This window comes from Schistocerca americana, chromosome X (assembly GCF_021461395.2).
Source record: "Schistocerca americana isolate TAMUIC-IGC-003095 chromosome X, iqSchAmer2.1, whole genome shotgun sequence".
Classification (NCBI taxonomy): Eukaryota; Metazoa; Arthropoda; class Insecta; order Orthoptera; family Acrididae; genus Schistocerca; species Schistocerca americana.
In genome coordinates this window covers 758,145,266-758,166,178 of record NC_060130.1, presented here as the reverse complement: position 1 = coordinate 758,166,178, position 20,913 = coordinate 758,145,266, and the positions used below count along the sequence as shown (strand labels likewise).

Here is a 20,913-nt window from a genome sequence, read left to right as displayed (position 1 = left end):
TATTTCTATGTTCAAACAACCACCTAAGATTCAGTTCTACTTTTGAAATGGGTCTTTCGCCAGCGCCATTCTGACCTCGATGTGTTGAGACAACAGCCATGTCTCACCCCTCTCCCGATCTTGCTATCTTCCGGAGTCTCGATTCCTATACGTACCTCCACTTTCTGACTCAATACATATTTGTAATCGGTCTTCTCTCCTTTAAATACACCCCCTTCCTTTTCAAGATATCCATCAACTTATCCCACTGCACTCTGCCATTGCACAACTAGAAATAAATGAAGCTATCAACAAACTCAAACGTTCCATACTCGCTCCGTTTCATATTTTTTGTGATTTCTTTGTTAGAAGTTAGGCCTTTGATATCAGCAAAGTCGTGGGAGATGCATTACTAGCTTCCATATTTTGATAAGTATGGTGAATGAAAATGGCAGTAACAATGCTTAGTTAGTGTTATACTGGTCCCTACATTAAATAAATATTAACCAAGGACGATGACTCATCAAATGACTTCAATAATAATTATTATTATAATGTGACTGTCACTTTTAAATGTAAAGTTTTAGATGAAATCGCCACATAGTTCAAAATCATCACAAGTTGAAGGCAAAGTGGAGTCCTATCTCCTCCCAGCTTTAACTGTGTCTCGGAGAACATTGTAAGGATCTGGAAAGGAAAACTAAAAGATTATATACTCCTATCACCAAACTTGGGACGAAAAACAAAGACACTGAAAGAAACTACCTGTCATCTGATTTTACCTTATATCATGTTAGCCTCACAAATGCAACGATACATACCAATCTTTAGAATAATTAACGATCAGACCAGCACATTCCTTTTCGATGACAATGTTTATTTGTTTTAATAACAACAATGCCTCATAGAGAATGTAAAGACAATAATACTTCGAAACAGTAGGTCAAGAGCTGAATTCATAAGAATTTTTCGTAGGGAAAAGGTATACACAGGATGGGAATTTCGTGTGGGATAGCTACAAATAACTACAATAAAAGACATTTAGGTTAGAGACCTTACATTAAAAGACTACAGTGCACTAGTGAATTCACAGTGCTTATAGGCATGCGAATGTCTAATGCTGAATTATAAATTAGGCAAGGTAAAAGCACTGAATAGGCGAATTGTAATGAAGATATTTGGTGCACTGTCTGTATAGGCAGACTGTACTGTGACTCGTCCCAATTTATCATGTAAAAATGGTACAAGTCACCTATACATCATGAAATAAAGTAATTGTTGTTGTGTTGTTGTTGTTGTTGTTGTGGTCTTCAGTCCGAAGACTGGTTTAATACAGCTCACCATGCTGGTCTGTCTTGCGAGAACCTCTTCATCTCTACTACTGAAACTTGCATTCTTCTTAATCTGCTTACTGTATTCATCTCTTGGTCTACGCCTATAATTTTTACCCCCACACACTTCCCTCCAATTCCAAATTGGTGATCCCTTTATGTCTAAGAATGTGTTCTATCAACCGATCCCTTCTTCCAGTCAGATTGTGCCACTAATTTCTTTTCTCATCGGTTCTATTCAGTATATCATCATTAGTTAGGTGATCTACCCACCTAATCTTCAGCATTCTTCTGTAGCACCACATTTCAAAAACTTCTATTCTCTTCTTGTCTAAACTGTTTATCGTCCATGTTTCACTCCCATACATGGCTACACTCATGCAAATACTTTCAGAAAAGTCTTCCAAACGCTTAAATCTATATTCGTTGTGCACAAATTTCTTTTCTTGAGAAACTCTTTTCTTATCATCGCCAGTCTACATTTTATATCCTCTCTACTTCGGCCATCATCAGTTATTCTGGTGCCTAAATAACAAAACTTAAAGTGTCTTGTTTCCAAATGTAATACGCTCAGCATCATATTTAATTCACTTCCATTCCATTATCCTTGTTTTGCTTTTGTTGACGTTCTGCTTACATCCTCCTTTCAGGACCCTGTCCATTCGGCTCAACTGTTCTTCCAAGTTATTGACTGTCTCTGAAAGAATTAAAATGTTATCGGTAAATCTCAAAGTTTTTATTTCTTCTCCCTGAACTTGAATTCCTACTCCAAACTTTTCTTTGGTTTCCTTTACTACTTGCTCAATGTACAGATTGAGTATCATTGGCGATAGGTTACTACCCTGTCTCACTCCCTTCTCAACCATAGCTTCCCTTTCATGTTCCTAGATTCTAATAACTGACGTCTGGTTGCTGTAAATAGCCTTTTACTCTCTGTATTTTATCCCTCCTCCCTTCAGACTTTCGCAGAGAGTATTCCAGCCAACATCGTCAAAAGCTTTCTCTAAGTCTACAAATGCTAGAAACGTAGGTTTGCCTTTCCTTTACCTATCTTCCAAGATAAGTCGTAGGGTCAGTATCGCCTCGAGTGTTCCTACATTTATTCGGAATCCAAACTGATCTTCCCCAAGGTCGGCTTTTATCAATTTTTCCATTCTTCTATATAGAATTCATGTTAGCTTTTTGCAACCAGGGCTTATTAAACTGATAGTTCAGTAATGTTCAAACCTTTCAGCACCTGTTTGCTTTGGGATTGGAATTATTACGTTTTTCTTGAAGTCTGAGGGTATTTTACCTGTCTCATCATCTTGCACAACAGATGCAAGAGTTTTGTGATGGCTGGCTCTTCCAAGGTTGTCAGTAGTTCTGACGAAATGTCCTCTACTCCCGAAGCCTTGTTTTGATTTAGGTCGTTCAGTACTCTGACAAATTCTTCTCGCAGTTTCATATCTCACACCTCGTCTTTTTTTACGTCCTATTCCATTTCTACAAAATAGCAACTACTACCTCTCAGCTTTCACTTCTTTGCTTAGAACAGGTTTTCCATCTGAGCTCTTGATATTCATGCATCTGCTTCTCTTTTCTCTATCTAATCTACCGTAAATACTCCTTCGCCATCATTTCGCCAATGTCAGTTGCTGCTGCCATCAACGACGAGTGTTGGGTGAGGATCGCCATCAGCCAGCTCGGATTGTGATAGCGGACAGACGGCACAAATAGCGCAAACCATTTGTTTTGTCATTGCTCTGCACAAACATGGTTGCAGCTATAACATTCAAAATATTCTAGTCACCATGAGCTACAGAAGCCACCATCTCACACGAACATCTCAAACAATGGTACGTCGTAGGGCATAGAGATAAATATGAGTCTAAGAACAGTACCATTGGTCTGCTATAGCATGAACAAAGAGCGCCTTGATAGAGGAGTTTCGATACAAATCGGTATACAGGGTGGTAGCAGTGGACGAGTACGTCCCTACCCCACCGTCAAACTCTCTCAAACTCAGTGTCAGAGTAATTAGACGATCACTACAAGGGCGTCAGTGTACTTGTCTGCCCCAAGGCCACTAAGCTCAGTTCCGTCGAGATAATTAACTACGTTTGGGAATGTGTCTCAACCAATATATATGAGTTGTAGGCAGCTGGAAACAGATGGGTCTAAAATGCATTTTGAGTCATGAATGGTCCATCCCACGACGAGTCGCCATCATCACAAGAGAGGAAATGTGTGCTATCCATTACGTGGGACGTAACTATTTTTCGTCTATTTTTCGTGTACTTTTCTACTTTGCCGCAAAATTGTTACCTAGAATCAGACCATTCCCGAGGGCTACGTGTGTGTTGAATTGGTACCTCATGGGTGGTAGAGTAATGATCGAAGATTAATAAGTAAATTAATTATCCGTGTCAGAATGCCTCAGAATTCATTAAGCTGCAGCCAGTGATGACGTTGTGACCACGGCTGCAATGATCGTATGCAATCTGCACAGGTCGAAAAAACAGCAATAAATAACACGAACACAGAACATGGATAATTTCCTTCTTCTGGGGTACCACAACCATATATTTGTTGAAACACGCTGTAAAATTCCCGCCTAGGCTATTGCTTACGCGCACATACTTTATTAAAACGCGCACAGTTGGCCAAATACGGTCTTACAGGTCATGTTCAAGTGCTGTAGGTACCAACATATCCTTTGTTTTTTAATTTATTGTCATTTCATCCTCATAGCCCCATATGGGGAGGTGTGGTGGGCCACCAGTGGTATAGTATCACACTCTTTAGTCTAGAGATTTTACAAAAATATGAATGAAGACATATTTATAGATGAAAAATTTTCAAAAAAAAATTAATGAAGAGATGATTACAAATATACAGTGTTGTTTCCTCCGTGAAAGGTTTGAAAAGAGGAAATAGCCAGACACGAAAAACGTACGGTTTTCTGTAGCGGAGGGGGGGGGGGGGGAGGCGGTTATAGGTACAAATTAGTAATCTGTTGGGTGGTACTTGTGGAAAGCTACAGGGCGCCAACACGTAATATTATCCGATTACAGCAGTTGTGAGAGCGAGCACATAACGTGCAAGTGCCAAATTTAGAAACAGAATGGCTACCGAGCGCTGTAATAGTTGTCCTCCAAACTAGTGCCACGTTATAAATCACATTATGTGCTCGCGCAGGAAGCACAACGGACAAGAGTAACAGATGGTGTTTAAAAACGTAAGCGAGCAGCGAGCACAAACTATGGTTTATGACGTGACACAGCTTTCAGTGATAAATATTACTGCACTCACGAGGATACAGCGCCTACTTGTCATCACCGATTTGTGTCTGAAGTGGGAGCTCCAGATGACTAATCGTTTGGAAAAAATAGCGTTTTTGGCCCGGCAGGGGAGGGGCATGAGGCATTTCTGTTAAAGTAGTTTCCAGACGGTGGTTGGTGCAGCGGAAAGAGTGCAGAATGGTAATCCGAGGGTCGTATGATCGAGTCCCTATGTGGAAACTTTACTTTAAATTTTTACGTTATTTACACGGCAAATAAATCTAAATAATGCTCACTATATTGTATTTGTTAATATTTTCGTAAAAGGCATGAAAAGAAAAGACAAAGGAAAGTTTTGAGAACTGCTAATATGTTTCCCAGAAAGGATTGTACTTGCAGCGTCCACCAGGACTCAGCAAACAATTTTTCAAAGAACCATTGTAATTAAAGTGTACAGAGCGTCGTATTCGTTTAGTTTCATTTTGATCTTTGAGCAGTCCTCAGAAACTACTGCGACCCTACGATTCCTACTTTTATCGTCACATAAAGAATTTGATCAAAAACCTTCAAAACTGTTCTTATCTCATAGAGAGAAAAGCAAATCATATCCCGAGAAGACTGCATCAAAATACATTCCATTGTATATAACCAGCCATCCTCGCCAACGTACGGCGAAATGGTGCGTTGCACGTGGCTCAATGGTTCAAATGGCTCTGAGCACTATGCGACTTAACGTCTGAGGTCATCAGTCGCCAAGAACTCAGAACTAATTAAACCTAACTAACCTAAGGACATCACACACATCCATGCCCGAGGCAGTATTCGAACCTGCGACCGTAGCGGTCGCTCGGCTCCCGACTGTAGCGCCTAGAACCGCACGGCCACTCCGGCCGGCCGTTGCGTGTGGTTTACTGCGAAACTGTGATGGAAGAGAACCTATAATGAATGGAAACCAAGTTTGTTTTTCTATATTAACTTGAAAACAACCATGTAACTAGAAAAATTAGGCGTTTATAATGTATGCAAGATGCCTAGAAAATCACTGCTTACCCTCTTTTTACGGTGAATAGCACCCCAGCAAGGGGTAAATCATCAACTGTAAAATAATACAAGTATCTAATTTTACGTGCGAAGTTCTGCTGTACGCATTAAAATCCCTTCCTAGAAATTTATTTGCGATTCAAAATTTTATTTTGACTTTCTTTTTCGTGACTTGTATGACAATATTAATAAATACAATATACTGAACATCATTTAGGGTTATTTGTAGTGTAAGTAACGTAAAAATTGAAAAAAAAGTTTCTGCATAGGGATTCGACCCCACGACTCTCGGATTATAGTCCTGTTTTTTTTTTTTTTTCAGCTGCGCCGACCGCTGCCTGGAAACTATTCTAACATAAAGGACTCAAGCCTCGGCCTACCCTCGCCAAAAATGCTATCTTTCATAAGCGCTTGGCCATCTGAGCTCCCACTTCTGACAATTTCTTGTTAAGTCCAACATCCATACATCCACATATATTATAAAAATGGATGTATGTATATATGTATGTACGTTCCACAGCTCCTCCTAAACCGACGGATTTCAAACAACCTTGCTACACTTATCACTTCCTGTCCGTAAGCAATCTCTCAAAGGGGTGGGTGTGAAAAAGAAGTATAACCCAAGACGCGTGAGTTCTCAGACTTTATTTATGCAGTATTTGAGAATGAGAGCACTTAGTTACTTGCAACAAACCATAATTTCAGACCTTCACGAAACCTTTCCTCGGTGACCCCCCTCCCCATCCCACAAAAATAGGAGAGAAAAAAGTTTACCGCTTATGACATTTTTGTAGTAAAACTACCACATCAGGCATGACGATTTAATTTATTACTTCTTTACCACGATACACTTTGCAGACAGTACTCGCATACTTGCAAAATTGTACTATTATACAACACACAGTTCAGGAGGTATGACGTCGTAAACACTGAGCTGAGTGTAAACGAATCTGTTGGGCGAAATTCGCTATAGAAACAGGTGAAATATTTGTACAAGTAAGTGTGAAATATATTTAATGTATGTGGAATGTGCTTATGTGGGAAAATCCGCGGATGAAACTCCTCCAAAATCCCTTGATCGATTTCAGTCAAACTTGGTATACTGTGGGGGTAAGAATCAGCAGCCTCCTGTTGGGGTGAGGGTAATAACTTAGATAAAGAATTGCAGGGGAAAGAGATGGACACACAGGGAGGGAGAAAGAGACGGACACAGATGAGGGACGAGGAGGAAATGGTCAGAGAAAGGGTAGAGGAGGAGATGGATAGACAGGGTAGGAGGAGATGAACAGACGGGGAGGAAGTGATGGACACAGAGTGGGGGATGGAGGACATGGACAGTGAGAGGAGCGAGAAGGAGATGGACAGAGAGGGGAGGAGGAGATAGAGGTGGAAGGGAGGAGTAGATGGACAGAAAGAGAGGAGTGAGGAGGAAATGGACAGAGAGAGGGGCTAGAAGGAAATGGACAGAGAGGGGGACAGGAGAGGTGGACAGAGAGTAGGAGCCATGAGGAGCAGATAGACTAACAGAAATGGAATGTATATAAGGGGCATTCAAATGAAACCTAATCACTAGTGTAAAGTAACGGTAATGATTTTATTAACTCAAACATGTAGTTATACACAGCATACATACTCAAAACATACACATATCCAAAACTGTTGGCACATTTATCCCACTGTGACACTACCTGGTCGATTCCATCCTTGAAGAAGCTAGTGGGTTGCTGTCACATCCAGACCTAGACGCAGTCACACATTTCGTCATCGGTTGCCCACGCTAATACCCAGTTATCGATGGACCTCGTCCACGGTGATTCTGCGGTTGTCCAAGACTAAAGCATTCACTTCCGCAACCATTTCCTGTGTGATGACACGATGAGCTTGTCCAGGACGAGCATCGTCTTCCAGTGACTCACGCCCCTCAAGGAATCGTTCGCACATTCCACAACACTTGAACGACTCAGACTGTACTCACCGTACACAACCTCCATCTGTCGATACATTTGGCTGCCTCCAACTCCCTCCGCCACCAAAAATCGAATCACTCCTTGTTGTTCCTGCTTACTCGTCTGCATGTTCGGTAGTGGACAGTAACTTGTGTGACCATCTTCTCTTTGGTGTGAAACCACACTGGCACTATGCAACATCAAACAGTGCACACGCGTTAGTCTCTCTGTCAATACATGGCGCCACCATAGCCACAGTTATGTGGTGTCACCTTATGTGTAAGGCAAAGGTAAATGCACTGACCAGATTTCATTTTAATGAACCTAATATATACCCAGGAAACACCGAGTACTCAGCTAGTATACCATAAATCTGGACGAAATTAGCGATGACAAAAAGGCGTTGCCCATTTTCTGTGGAAACATTCAGTTTCAAAACTATGCACTCTCATGTTCCGTGCTCGCTTCCAAGACTGTCATTTCTGGGGTTTAATAATTGGATAGTATGACATGTTGGCACCCCCCACTCCCTGGTATCCTCCTTCCTCTCCACCCCCCGACCTGTTGTTGTGCCTCTATAACTATATCTCTCCACCTCTACACCCTCCATCTCCTTCATCAGGGCAATTTCCAGCACACCTCTCCCCCCCTCCCAGATGTTGAACTTCGCCATGACATCTACCCTTCGTTCCAACTGTAACCTGACCTTGTTGACCCCCACCTACCCAGGGCCCTCCTTCACCTCCCCCTCCTTCCCCAAAGCGGATTTTCCTCCTTCTCCCCCTGAGTCCCTGCACTCCCTCCTCAGCTGTTTTCCTCTCCCATCCCTTCCCTCCCCAATCCCCCTTCAGCGCCCCCCCCCCCACACCTCATCCCCTTTCTCTCCCCTCCGTCTCACCTCCTTTTCCCTTTTCCCTTCTCCCTTGTCCCCTACCCTGGCAGATTGTCCCAGGTTTTTCTTCATTATCAAGTATGCTGCATTAAAAAGTGTGTTGCATTAGTGTTGTGTTCGGTGCCATTATACAGTATCATCAGTGATACGGCTTTAATTGTGTGCTCGGCCCATATATAGTCCATGTTTGTTCGTGTGATTTTTATACTGTGGCCAACTTTTAACTTGTGTTTGACTCGAGTGATTTTAAGTGTACAAAGGCTTGCCAGCTGTGTTCTTTTAACTTTCTGTCGACTTTTTAACTGTTACCCTGTGCATGTCCCCATATTAGTGTATATTTTAACTTCTGCTCATCTCCATCTCCTGCTTTTTTATGTCCTCCTTTTATCCCCCTCTTTTTTTGTAAGCATTACCCTTTCATGTATTTTGTAAAATCGTTTGGCTGAAGAGCGGTGGACTGTGCCGCTGCTAGCCCTCCCATGCCCATATGGGGCAGGGGAATGAAATTACAGTACAGGAAAAATAATATGTTGGCACCTGCAGCACTTGAAAATGGCAAGCAAGACCGAAAGTGGCCAATTGCGCGTGTTTTATTGAAGTAAATGTGTGTAAGCAACAACCAAGGTGGACTCTTTAGAATGTCTTTCAACAAAACACAGAATACCACAAAAGTATATATTTTTTTGTGCTGTAATCCTTACGTTATAGAATCGGAATGCAATCAAACTGTTTAACGCTACTAATTCAATGATTATGTAATGTAGGCACTCCATGTCATTAAAACAATAGAGGCTTGCATCACGACTATGTATCAGCAATTTTTGAAACTGGAAATTGATTGGAAAATGTTTCCTTCTGTATGGAACAGAAACAGAATGAGGGTGACAGTAGATGGAGAGAGAGAGAAGAGTAGGGTACATATCATTTACGAATGTTGCACCATAACTTGTTCAAACAAATGTATGAACTCATAAACGATGCCACTCTCTCCAATTTATAGTTCACAAATGTTAAACATTTAACTTAACAGCCTAAGCTCACAATTCAGAACACAGCTCAGCTACACAACCGATTCCTAACTTTCTCATTGGGAGGGTCCAGGATAAGAATGAGCTAAGTCCTGTTTTATAAATTCTACAGGACATTAATATTTCTCTTTAAATCCCTCCTTCATTTTATAGTTATGCAACAAAATACAATTATTTTACAAAATTACAAAGCTTGACTAATATTTTGTAAATATATAACAATATTATAAGGTATTTATTCAAACTTTCGCTGCTACAAGTGTAGAAGTTGTGTAAGGGTAACTTATTCAATGAGTGAGTCCATGAATTCAAGGTATCATAAGTATTGCTTATTCCCTTAGTACTTGAAGTAGGACTCAAACTATACTTAAAAAACAGTTCAAGGTTGCCTGTTCTGTTGTGAGAACTTCAAGCAACAGAAAGACTGTCATAATATTCTTGTGCTTCTGTCCCACAGAAATTTTTCAAAATCTGCAAATCCAGGTATTTCTCATGGACTGAAACTATAACGTTTTATAATTTGAAACTATATCATGCTAAAAAAATCAAGGTTTGGAGATTATCTTACAGTCTTACCAGTATAATGAAACTCAGTCAAATCAAAGTCTAGTCCATTGGATCCTTCAGCTGGATGAGCCGATTACAGAGCAGCAGTGTAGGAGAAGGTCACTTCTGCTTGTACAAGTGCTTCAGGAATGCTGTGCATTAGCGAAAAGTTCCAGATTTAGCTAATCTATGGGAACTTCTGTATGAGCTTTCTTCTTTATAAGCCCCATACTTTTATAACATTCCAAATAAGAATGTTCTCTTATTGGAAATATGTGGATAATCTTATAAAGTTTTAAAATTCTTCAATTGAGTCTTCTACTACTTCAGTGCACTTTTGTTTTCCCGGTCCAGGCATTTCATTCTGGCTATATATTCGCCACAGACACTACATGTATCTGCGTGGGGCCATCCAAAGGAAATATTGAAGTTCGTATTAAATATGTGTCTACATGTTTCGTAAGATGCCTTACCTGTTGGTAAGGCTCTGTGAATAAATTGAACATTTTACTTATACCTAGTTCCTCAGAGAGGTATACTTTAACCCATAATGGCTATCTCTGCTCGGATAGGGACACAGTATGCTGCTTAATGGTATTAACTGTTTTATCACTTAATTCCCAGGGCCTGTTCTCCTGTTTGCCTCTCTTATCAGTAGGGGTACTCCCAACAGTTCGACACTAGACACAAAATATTGAATCTTACTTTTTGGTATGCCGTACTTTGCTATAAATGCTTACGACAAACTACAGCTTCTTTCGACCAGTGCCCTATTTGTCGTCGAACTCTGTACTTATAGGTTGCATTGTTAAATCTTGCTTCACATTCGCCTTTCCTAGGCCTTCTACGCTGTATTGGAAGTACAGTCATGAGACAACATAGATAAGCATTCTGTAAATCTACAGATTCCATCAAGTTGAATTCTCTTAAAATATTTTGTCTTGTCTCTTCAGGCGCGTTTTCAAAGCACTGTAGCCTACAATGACAGTTTTCTCCCAATCATGAGACGTTAAATTAATCTTTCTGTTTACCTCAGATAAGCGGCAATGTTTCTCCTTCCATACTTTCACTACAGGCATCATTTGATGACTGGCGTTCCATAACTGTATTTTCGCAAAATTTCAGACACTAGAGCTGTTTATCAGGGCTGCAACCTATATAATTATTTAAAGTGCAGCACTTATTGAACAGAACATTTTATTTCCCTGTTTCATATGGACTGAGCTCACTCTTTCCCTGTACTGCAATTTGTCAAACCTAATTTACAGTACGACTGGTCTTGTTTTTTAACTACTTACTACAGTAGGAAATATTAGGTCTGTTCCATGCTTTAATATACTGCTGAAAACCCAAAAAATGAAAAAAATTACTTAACTCATTCTTTCCCTGGACCCTTCATTTGTAAGGTGAAAGTGATGGAATAATTGTTGAGGAGACAGGTGATCAGAATGAGTAGAATGAAAACTGAAACAGACAATTTTCCAGCTTCGTGTGCTATCTCGTAAGTGTGATGTTAATTATTTGTTTTTAGTGAACGGTATATTTTGCTATTTGCACTAAGCAAAGTGTAAAAAAATATTGGATATTTAACAGCCGAATTACGAGTACTATTAACGCTGCCTTCAATTTACTGAACTCATTAACACTGTTACTTCAAACTAAAATTATCCAATAAAAGAAAGGAGTGAAGATTCTAGTTTACTGTCCTGTCGACTACAGGATGATTATCGGAGATATAATAAACAAGGGAGAGAGAGGTCACATTCTAATAACAGCAAAGTGAGGCGATTTTAAGTGCATGGATTTCATTAGAAAGCTGGAATCCCGCAGCTTACTCCTCTGTAAAACTATTATTGAGGAGATAAATGCTGCGTTTCATAAAACTGTTACATTTGACTTCAAGTCAGTGTTGCAGCAGAATGACTGTTGCGTTTGTAAGTCACTTTCTTTTAACTACACATTTAAATACGGACATTTCTTGCAATCGCTGGATTGAAGAATATAATTGCACGAACTGCCTTGATTACACTACAGTTTAGATCTGTTTTCTGTCATGGACACATCTATAATGGAATAAACGAAGTTTTCACTGAAAATCAATGTCGCTAAGCTCTATACATTTATTGATCATTCCGAGGACTGTAATACAGAAACAACGCGTTTCACTGTTGGAACTGGAGATCGATTTACGCTTAATGTTGCCTCTTTCGAAGGATGTTCTTTACTTCGTTCGAAATAATGATTTGGGAGGAATTTTGTTTCAATATTTTGTCCAATTTTTTCGTAACAAGTTCATATTCAGCAGTCTTTTTATTCCATATAGTTTCAACGCTCTCCGTTAACATATTTTGGACACGATATTATATTTCATTTGATTTACGCTCCATCTGTAATATGTTTTGGTTTATCACCAATGATGTCCTATGTCTGTATCTTGAACCGTAATATGTTTCAGTAAGATCGAAATTATATAAGTAATTGTATTCTTACGTTGTCAGTAGATTATGAAGTTATGTGGTCAGTTTAATAGTGAAATCTTTTTCAGTACTTTAAACATAAATGAGTATATTTCACGAATGTAAGAGCATATGCCTTAACATAAGTGAAACAGATAAAGCAAGCGCTACAGTTTGGTTTTGACGTCATAAATTAAAACCTCTGTATTTTTTCAAAGGAAAACATCTAGAAGTAACTTTATACAATGGTTAAGCTATAATAAATTAATGGTTTTATTCACAGCTGTGAGATGTGACTCAGAATTCTATTATCACATATGAAATGCCTTTTAATACACAGCTGCAATTAATAAGCGAAGGAATTGCTCATTTAACTTTGACAATATTTCAAACAACGTTAATGATGCTGTTACAATGATAGACACACATACATTGAACAGACGTTTTCTCTCAGAAATACTACTTGCACATAAAAGAAAGCAACAGGCACTTAGAAATCGCACAAAAGCCAATAAACACTCACACGTCACAGAAGAAATAAATTTGGAGTACAAGAGAATGTGAAATACTTGTAATGGACTTCCACTCAGCTGATTTGCAGTAACATTAAATAATTTTTTAAAACGACGGTCACCGCTATCTTATTGATACACCACGTGGCGTTAATAAACATAATTCTAGAACAGTTCGCAAGATCTATAGACCTATAAGAAAGTCTGCTAGGTGCTGTCTCAGCTGTGACAAAGCACTTGCACCAGAATAAGGTACCTCGGAGAGTTAACTGCACCGACTCTGCGACGAAAGTTGTGACCTGGATAATAAATTGTCGTTTTTTCTACTGTTTCAAACGTGGAATTTAGAGCTATATCTTGTACACCGGAAACCTGAGATGTTTACTACCAACACTTCAGGTCAGATTCCAGGGTAACATTTTACACGAAGCTATTACACCATCCAAAATATTCAAAAACGTGCACATAAGCGCTGAAATTTAAAATTAGTATTTCAAAATAACAAAAGAGAACAAAAGGATAAAGCATATAGCGTAAACCTATTCAAAAATTGCGAAGTTCTTTGCACAGTCTGTCTATAGCCTTGAACTTATCTGATATCAACAGAAAGCGACATTCTTTGCTACCGGAACAGAATTCAACTGAAGTAGTGTTTTTATGCTGTTCGCAGAGTGAGCCATGCTATTAATCCAAAACTATCGCCGGTGGGCCGAGGAAAAACGTACGTCTTTACACTAAAAGAAGTCACATGGCGCTAAATTCGGATCACAGTAAACTGTGTACAAAAGTTTTAAAAGCATTTGCAAATTTCCAAACTAACTACGAAGCGCATAAGTAATCGATGACTAGACGCTATTCTGAGACGCACTCACTCAGGACTCGCACACTCGCCAGCTGGCATGCTTTAGTCGTCACAGCGCGACGTAAACAATGTAACGATTTAATAAGAAAATAGTGCTGCACTTACTTTGACTGACATGATGAGTGGCGTTGTGTTGCTGTCACAGTTACGACGAAGAGTGACTCATGGCAAAGAAGCAGGTGCGCTACCCCTTGTGCTGTGCCGGAATATTATCGTATTGATCGCTCGCGAACAGCATTTCCAGCGGTGCCTGCGCACTATCCCATCCGGCCGGCGCCACGGCCGCATGCTCCACCGGGAGTTCGATTAACGGCTTCTGCGCCCCCATACGTAATGTTGGAACGTATGCAATGAATCCGAAACATACGAGGATGCTGCTACGTCGTAGCACTTACAAACGAGGCAGATTTTGCTCATTTCAGTCAGTTTCCGACAATATAGCAACTTGTTCATCTTTCGTACGATTGTACAACGTACTCATATGTAACAATTATTGCTTTAGTACGACGTGCTTCTCAAGTGTTTCATACAAATCGAAGTTCAAAGTCTAACAAGACAGATCAATACCATAACAGAGCACCAGCCATTAAGCAGCGGTGTTAGCGCAGCCGCTTAAGGTGGCACTGCCTGTACTGTGTTAGTATTGTCTTTTTCTTTTTTTTCTTATCTTTCACCAAACATTTGCATTGCTGCAACGAATCATGTTTCCTCGGAAAGGAACAATAATAACAATAATGATAATCATCTTTTTGGATGTTGATGCTCTTCCTCTCTGTGCTTACTCAGGAGAACTGGAGAGGTATTCCGCCTTATGCAGGCACAGCTTGTTTGTTTTTCCTTTACCCAAAAATGTTTCAGCACTTCTTGTGCTATCTTCAGTGGGAAGAGCGTAGCGCTCCAAAGGATTGGAAAAGGGCACAGGTTATCCCCGTTTTCAAGAAGGGACGTCGAACAGATGTGCAGAACTATAGACCTATATCTCTAACGTCGATCAGTTGTAGAATTTTGGAGCACGTATTATGTTCGAGTATAATGACTTTTCTGGAGACTAGAAATCTACTCTGTAGGAATCAGCATGGGTTTCGAAAAAGACGCCCTTGTATAGACCCTCTATATACTGTTTTCATCTTTCTGCTTTCCCGTCTTTGCTTAGGACTGGTTTTTCATCTGAGCTCTTGATATTCATACAGGTGGTTCTCTTTTCTCCAAAGGTCTCTTTAATTTTCCTGTGGGCAGTATCTATCTTACCCCTAGTCATATATGCCTCTACCTCTTTACATTTGTCCTCTAGCCATTCTGCACTTCCTGTCAGTCTCATTTTTAAGACGTTTATATTCGTTTTCGCCTACTTCATTTACTGAATTTTTATATTTTTTTTCCTTTTATCTATTAAATTCAATATCTCTTCTATTATCCATGGATATCTACTAGCCCTCGTCTTTTCACCTACTTGATCCTCTGCGGCCTTCACTATTTCATCTCTCAAAGCTACTCATTCTTCTTCCACTGTATTTCTTTCCCCTGTATTTGTCAATCGTTCCCTAATGCTCTCTCTGAAACTTTCTACAACCTCTGCTTCTTTCAGTTTATGCAGGTCCCATCTCTTTAAATTCCTACCTTTTTGCAGTTTCTTCAGTTTTAATCTACGGTTCATAACCAATAAATCATGGTCAGAGTCCAAATCTGCCCACGGAAATATCTTACAATTTAAAATCTTCAGTGGTATTTTTTTCTTGTACAGTCTGAAAGTTATTACAGTGTGGTAACATTTGAAACACAGCTTAAAGTTATGTAAAGGAATGTATTTATTCCAAACTTCTAATAGTCTGTCTCCTCCTTCCCCTCCCTCTGTCCACCTCATCCTTCACCCCCGCTCTCTACATCTCCTGCTCCCGCTCTCTGTATCCGTCTCCTCCTCCTCCCTCTCCCTGTTCATCTCTTCCTCTTTCCTTTCTCTGTCCCTCTTCCCTCTCTCTGCCCATCTCCTCGATTTCCCTTTCTCTGTCCATTTCCTCTCCTCCCCTCTCCCTGTCCATTTCCTGCGCCCTATCTGTGTGCATCTCCTCCTCCTCGCTCTCTGTCTGTCCAGTTCTTCCTCCCCTCATTCACTCTCCTCACCTCCAACCCAAGAGTTTGCCTTTTCTTACCCCCACAGTATTTCTTTCCAGATCGTAACTAATATCTGTACTAATCTGATTGAACTGATGGGATACCAGTTCGATTTTACACAGATTACGCGAAGGAACTTGCCCCCCTTCTTGCAGCGGTGTACCGCAGGTCTCTAGAAGAGCGTAGCGTTCCAAAGGATTGGAAAAGGGCACAGGTCATCCCCGTTTTCAAGAAGGGACGTCGAACAGATGTGCAAAACTATAGACCTATATCTCTAACGTCGATCAGTTGTACAATTTTGGAGCACGTATTATGTTCGAGTATAATGACTTTTCTGGAGACTAGAAATCTACTCTGTAGGAATCAGCATGGGTTTCGAAAAAGACGACCGTGTGAAACCCAGCTCGCGCAATTCGTCCACGAGACTCAGAGGACCATAGACACGGGTTCACAGGTAGATGCCGTGTTTCTTGACTTCCACAAGGCGTTCGATACAGTTCCCCACAGTCGTTTAATGAACAAAGTAAGAGCATATAGACTATCAGACCAACTGTGTGATTTGATTGAAGAGTTTCTAGAGAACAGAACGCAGCATGCCATTCTCAATGGAGAGAAGTCTTCCGAAGTAAGAGTGATTTCAGGTGTGCCGCAGGGGAGTGTCGTAGGACCGTTGCTATTCACGTTATACGTAAATGACCTTGTGGATAACATCGGAAGTTCACTGAGGGTTTTTGCGGATGATGCTGTAGTATATCCAGAGGTTGTAACAATGGAAAATTGTACTGAAATGCAGGAGGATCTGCAACGAATTGACGCATGGCGCAGGGAATGGCAATTGAATCTCAATGTAGACAAGTGTAATGTGCTGCGAGTACATAGAAAGAAAGATCCCATATCATTTAGCTACGATATAGCAGGTCAGCAACTGGAAGCAGTTAATTCCATAAATTATGTGAGAGTAGGCATTAGGAGTGATTTAAAATGGAATGATAATATAAAGTTGATTGTCGGTAAAGCAGATGCCAGACTGAGATTCATTGGAAGAATCCTAAGAAAATGTAATCTGAAAACAAAGGAAGTAGGTTACAGTACACTTGTTCGCCCACTGCTTGAATATTGCTCTCCAGTGTGGGATCCGTACCAGATAGGGTTGATAGAAGAGATAGAGAAGATGCAACGGAGAGCAGCGCGCTTCGTTACAGGATCATTTAGTAATCGCGAAAGCGTTACGGAGATGATAGATAAACTCCAGTGGAAGACTCTGCAGGAGAGACGCTCAGTAGCTCGGTACGGACTTTTGTTGAAGTTTCGAGGTTCCACGAACAATACGAGACTGGAATAGAAGGGAGAACCGATAGAGGTACTTAAGGTACCCTCCGCCATCCACCGTCAGGTGGCTTGCGGAGTATGGATGTAGATGTAGATGTAGATGTAGAAATCGTTTCTGGTGTTCAGGATGAGTTTCTTGCTCGTGGCTTTGCCCACGTACACACGTATTAAATATAATTCACATACATTTAACATATTCCACGCGTATTTGTGCACATATTTCATAAGTATCTCTAGCGAATTTCACCCTGCAGTTTCAATTTCTCGCAGTTCAACGTTTATGACGTCGTATTTGCTGAACTACGCACTGTATAATACTATAATTTTGCAGGTACATCCAGTGATATATGTGGCTTCTGCCTGAAGAAATTGTTGCGAGTAGAGGTAGTAGCGACGAAGTGATAAATTTAAACTTCTTGCATGATGCTGCTGTTTTTCACTCATGTCTTTGTTTATGACCTCACATTCCTGCACTATGTGTCGTACTTTCATATAATTTTGCTTGTTCACTCAGTAGAAGATGTGAATACTGTCTGCAGAATGAGTCGCGAATGCCGTTTGTAATAAAGAAGTACTGCCAGGTGCGGCAGTTTCACTGCATGAACAGAAAAAATTTAGTAAACGATAAGTTTTTTCCTTCCATCATTTTCTGAAGGTTGTCTGCGACAAAAATTACATAAAGCTTTGAAATTATGTGTCCAAGTCACAAAGTACTCTCATTCTCAGATACTGGATGACTAATATATGGGTATTTGCGCGTCGTCGGCTACACTGCTTTTTCATCCCCACTCCTACCTCTTTGATTGGTAGGTCGTTCTTATCCTCACAGCGAGGATTTTGAGATAGTAAGTGATACGTGTATCGAGTTTCGTTGAAACTGGCCAAGTGGCTTAGGAGGAGATGTGGAACATACCTACATACATACGTTATATACAGGGGGGTCAGAATCAGTCTGAAAAGCTTTTAAGGGTGTTGCACAGCAGGTTGGGCTGAGAAATAAATGTTCAGGAAAAAATCTATACGTAAAACCGTTTCCGAGTTAATTTTCATCGAAGTTAGACAATTAGGCCGTTGCGCGCGCAATTTCAAGCGGCTCACCAGAGGTGGTGTCGCCAAACGTATTATCCGTTTCGTTTCCTAAAATCGAACAGGAGACCGATACAATAATTGGACATGGGACGGTAGTAAGGATCGAACCCCAGCAAAAGTCTGGGAAGTTTCGTGCTTTATCATTTACACTATGAGAACAACTGACACTGTATGTTGTATCTGACTGGACGCTTGGATTTGCACGCGCAACAGCCTGATTGGCTAATTTCAGTGCTCATTAGCTCGGAAAGAGTGCAACGTACCGAACATCGTTTAATAATTATTTTTCAGCACAAACAACCCTGCAACACCCTTACAAGCTTTTCAGACTATTGCTGACTACTCTGTATACGTACATCCATATTAATATGTATGGACAAAGGAGTGATAATTAAGCGTCAGATTTGGCGACCGTTTCAGTATATACACTCCTGGAAATGGAAAAAAGAACACATTGACACCGGTGTGTCAGACCCACCATACTTGCTCCGGACACTGCGAGAGGGCTGTACAAGCAATGATCACACGCACGGCACAGCGGACACACCAGGAACCGCGGTGTTGGCCGTCGAATGGCGCTAGCTGCGCAGCATTTGTGCACCGCCGCCGTCAGTGTCAGCCAGTTTGCCGTGGCATACGGAGCTCCATCGTAGTCTTTAACACTGGTAGCATGCCGCGACAGCGTGGACGTGAACCGTATGTGCAGTTGACGGACTTTGAGCGAGGGCGTATAGTGGGCATGCGGGAGGCCGGGTGGACGTACTGCCGAATTGCTCAACACGTGGGGCGTGAGGTCTCCACAGTACATCGATGTTGTCGCCAGTGGTCGGCGGAAGGTGCACGTGCCCGTCGACCTGGGACCGGACCGCAGCGACGCACGGATGCACGCCAAGACCGTAGGATCCTACGCAGTGCCGTAGGGGACCGCACCGCCACTTCCCAGCAAATTAGGGACACTGTTGCTCCTGGGGTATCGTCAAGGACCATTCGCAACCGTCTCCATGAAGCTGGGCTACGGTCCCGCACACCGTTAGGCCGTCTTCCGCTCACGCCCCAACATCGTGCAGCCCGCCTCCAGTGGTGTCGCGACAGGCGTGAATGGAGGGACGAATGGAGACGTGTCGTCTTCAGCGATGAGAGTCGCTTCTGCCTTGGTGCCAATGATGGTCGTATGCGTGTTTGGCGCCGTGCAGGTGAGCGCCACAATCAGGACTGCATACGACCGAGGCACACAGGGCCAACACCCGGCATCATGGTGTGGGGAGCGATCTCCTACACTGGCCGTACACCACTGGTGATCGTCGAGGGGACACTGAATAGTGCACGGTACATCCAAACCGTCATCGAACCCATCGTTCTACCATTCCTAGACCGGCAAGGGAACTTGTTGTTCCAACAGGACAATGCACGTCCGCATGTATCCCGTGCCACCCAACGTGCTCTAGAAGGTGTAAGTCAACTACCCTGGCCAGCAAGATCTCCGGATCTGTCCCCCATTGAGCATGTTTGGGACTGGATGAAGCGTCGTCTCACGCGGTCTGCACGTCCAGCACGAACGCTGGTCCAACTGAGGCGCCAGGTGGAAATGGCATGGCAAGCCGTTCCACAGGACTACATCCACCATCTCTACGATCGTCTCCATGGGAGAATAGCAGCCTGCATTGCTGCGAAAGGTGGATATACACTGTACTAGTGCCGACATTGTGCATGCTCTGTTGCCTGTGTCTATGTGCCTGTGGTTCTGTCAGTGTGATCATGTGATGTATCTGACCCAGAAATGTGTCAATAAAGTTTCCCCTTCCTGGGACAATGAATTCACGGTGTTCTTATTTCAATTTCCAGGAGTGTATTTAATGACACATGTTACTCACCTGATACATGAAATACTGTATATTTGTACTATGGCGAAAACTAGGCTTGCAATACTAGTTTGGAAAACATAGTTACATAACATTACATATACTTTACATGATGGTAACAATGGCAATAAGTTATTTTTATGCTGGTAGAATTAAAATTGCCACACATTTTTACAGCCGGCCGAAGTGGCCGTGCGGTTAAAGGCTCTGCAGTCTGGGACCGCAAGACCGCTACGGTCGCAGGTTCGAATCCTGCCTCGGGCATGGATGATTGTGATGTCCTTAGGTTAGTTAGGTTCAACTAGTTCTCAGTTCTAGGGGACTAATGACCTCAGCAGTTGAGTCCCATAGTGCTCAGAGCCCTTTTTTGTAACACATTTTTACAGCCTGTCATGTTGTTATTGTCTTCAGTCCAGAGACTGGTTTGATGCACCTCTCCATGCTACTCTATCCTGTGGAAGCTCCTTTATCTCTGAGTAACTACTGCAACCTACATCCTTCTGAATCTGCGTGGTGTATTCATTTGTTGGCCTACCTCTACTATTTTTACCCTTCTCCTTACCCTCCAATCCTGAATTGGTGATTTCTTGATGACCCAGAACATGTCTTACCAACCGATCCCTTCTTTTAGTCAGGTAGTGCCAAATTTCCTCTTCTCCCCAATTCTATTC

General features: G+C 41.6%; 1 protein-coding gene across 1 annotated transcript in view; it reads right to left on the bottom strand.

Annotated features, from left to right (window-relative positions):
• The window catches only part of LOC124555774 (endothelin-converting enzyme homolog), a 400,218-nt gene extending 386,135 nt beyond the window's left edge, over nucleotides 1–14,083 (bottom strand). Inside the window, exon 1 of the mRNA XM_047129822.1 lies at nucleotides 13,962–14,083. Within this exon, the coding sequence (XP_046985778.1) occupies nucleotides 13,962–13,973 (12 nt within the window). The 5' untranslated portion in view covers nucleotides 13,974–14,083. The remainder of the gene's footprint in view (nucleotides 1–13,961) is intronic.
• Between the last annotated feature and the right edge of the window lie 6,830 nt (nucleotides 14,084–20,913).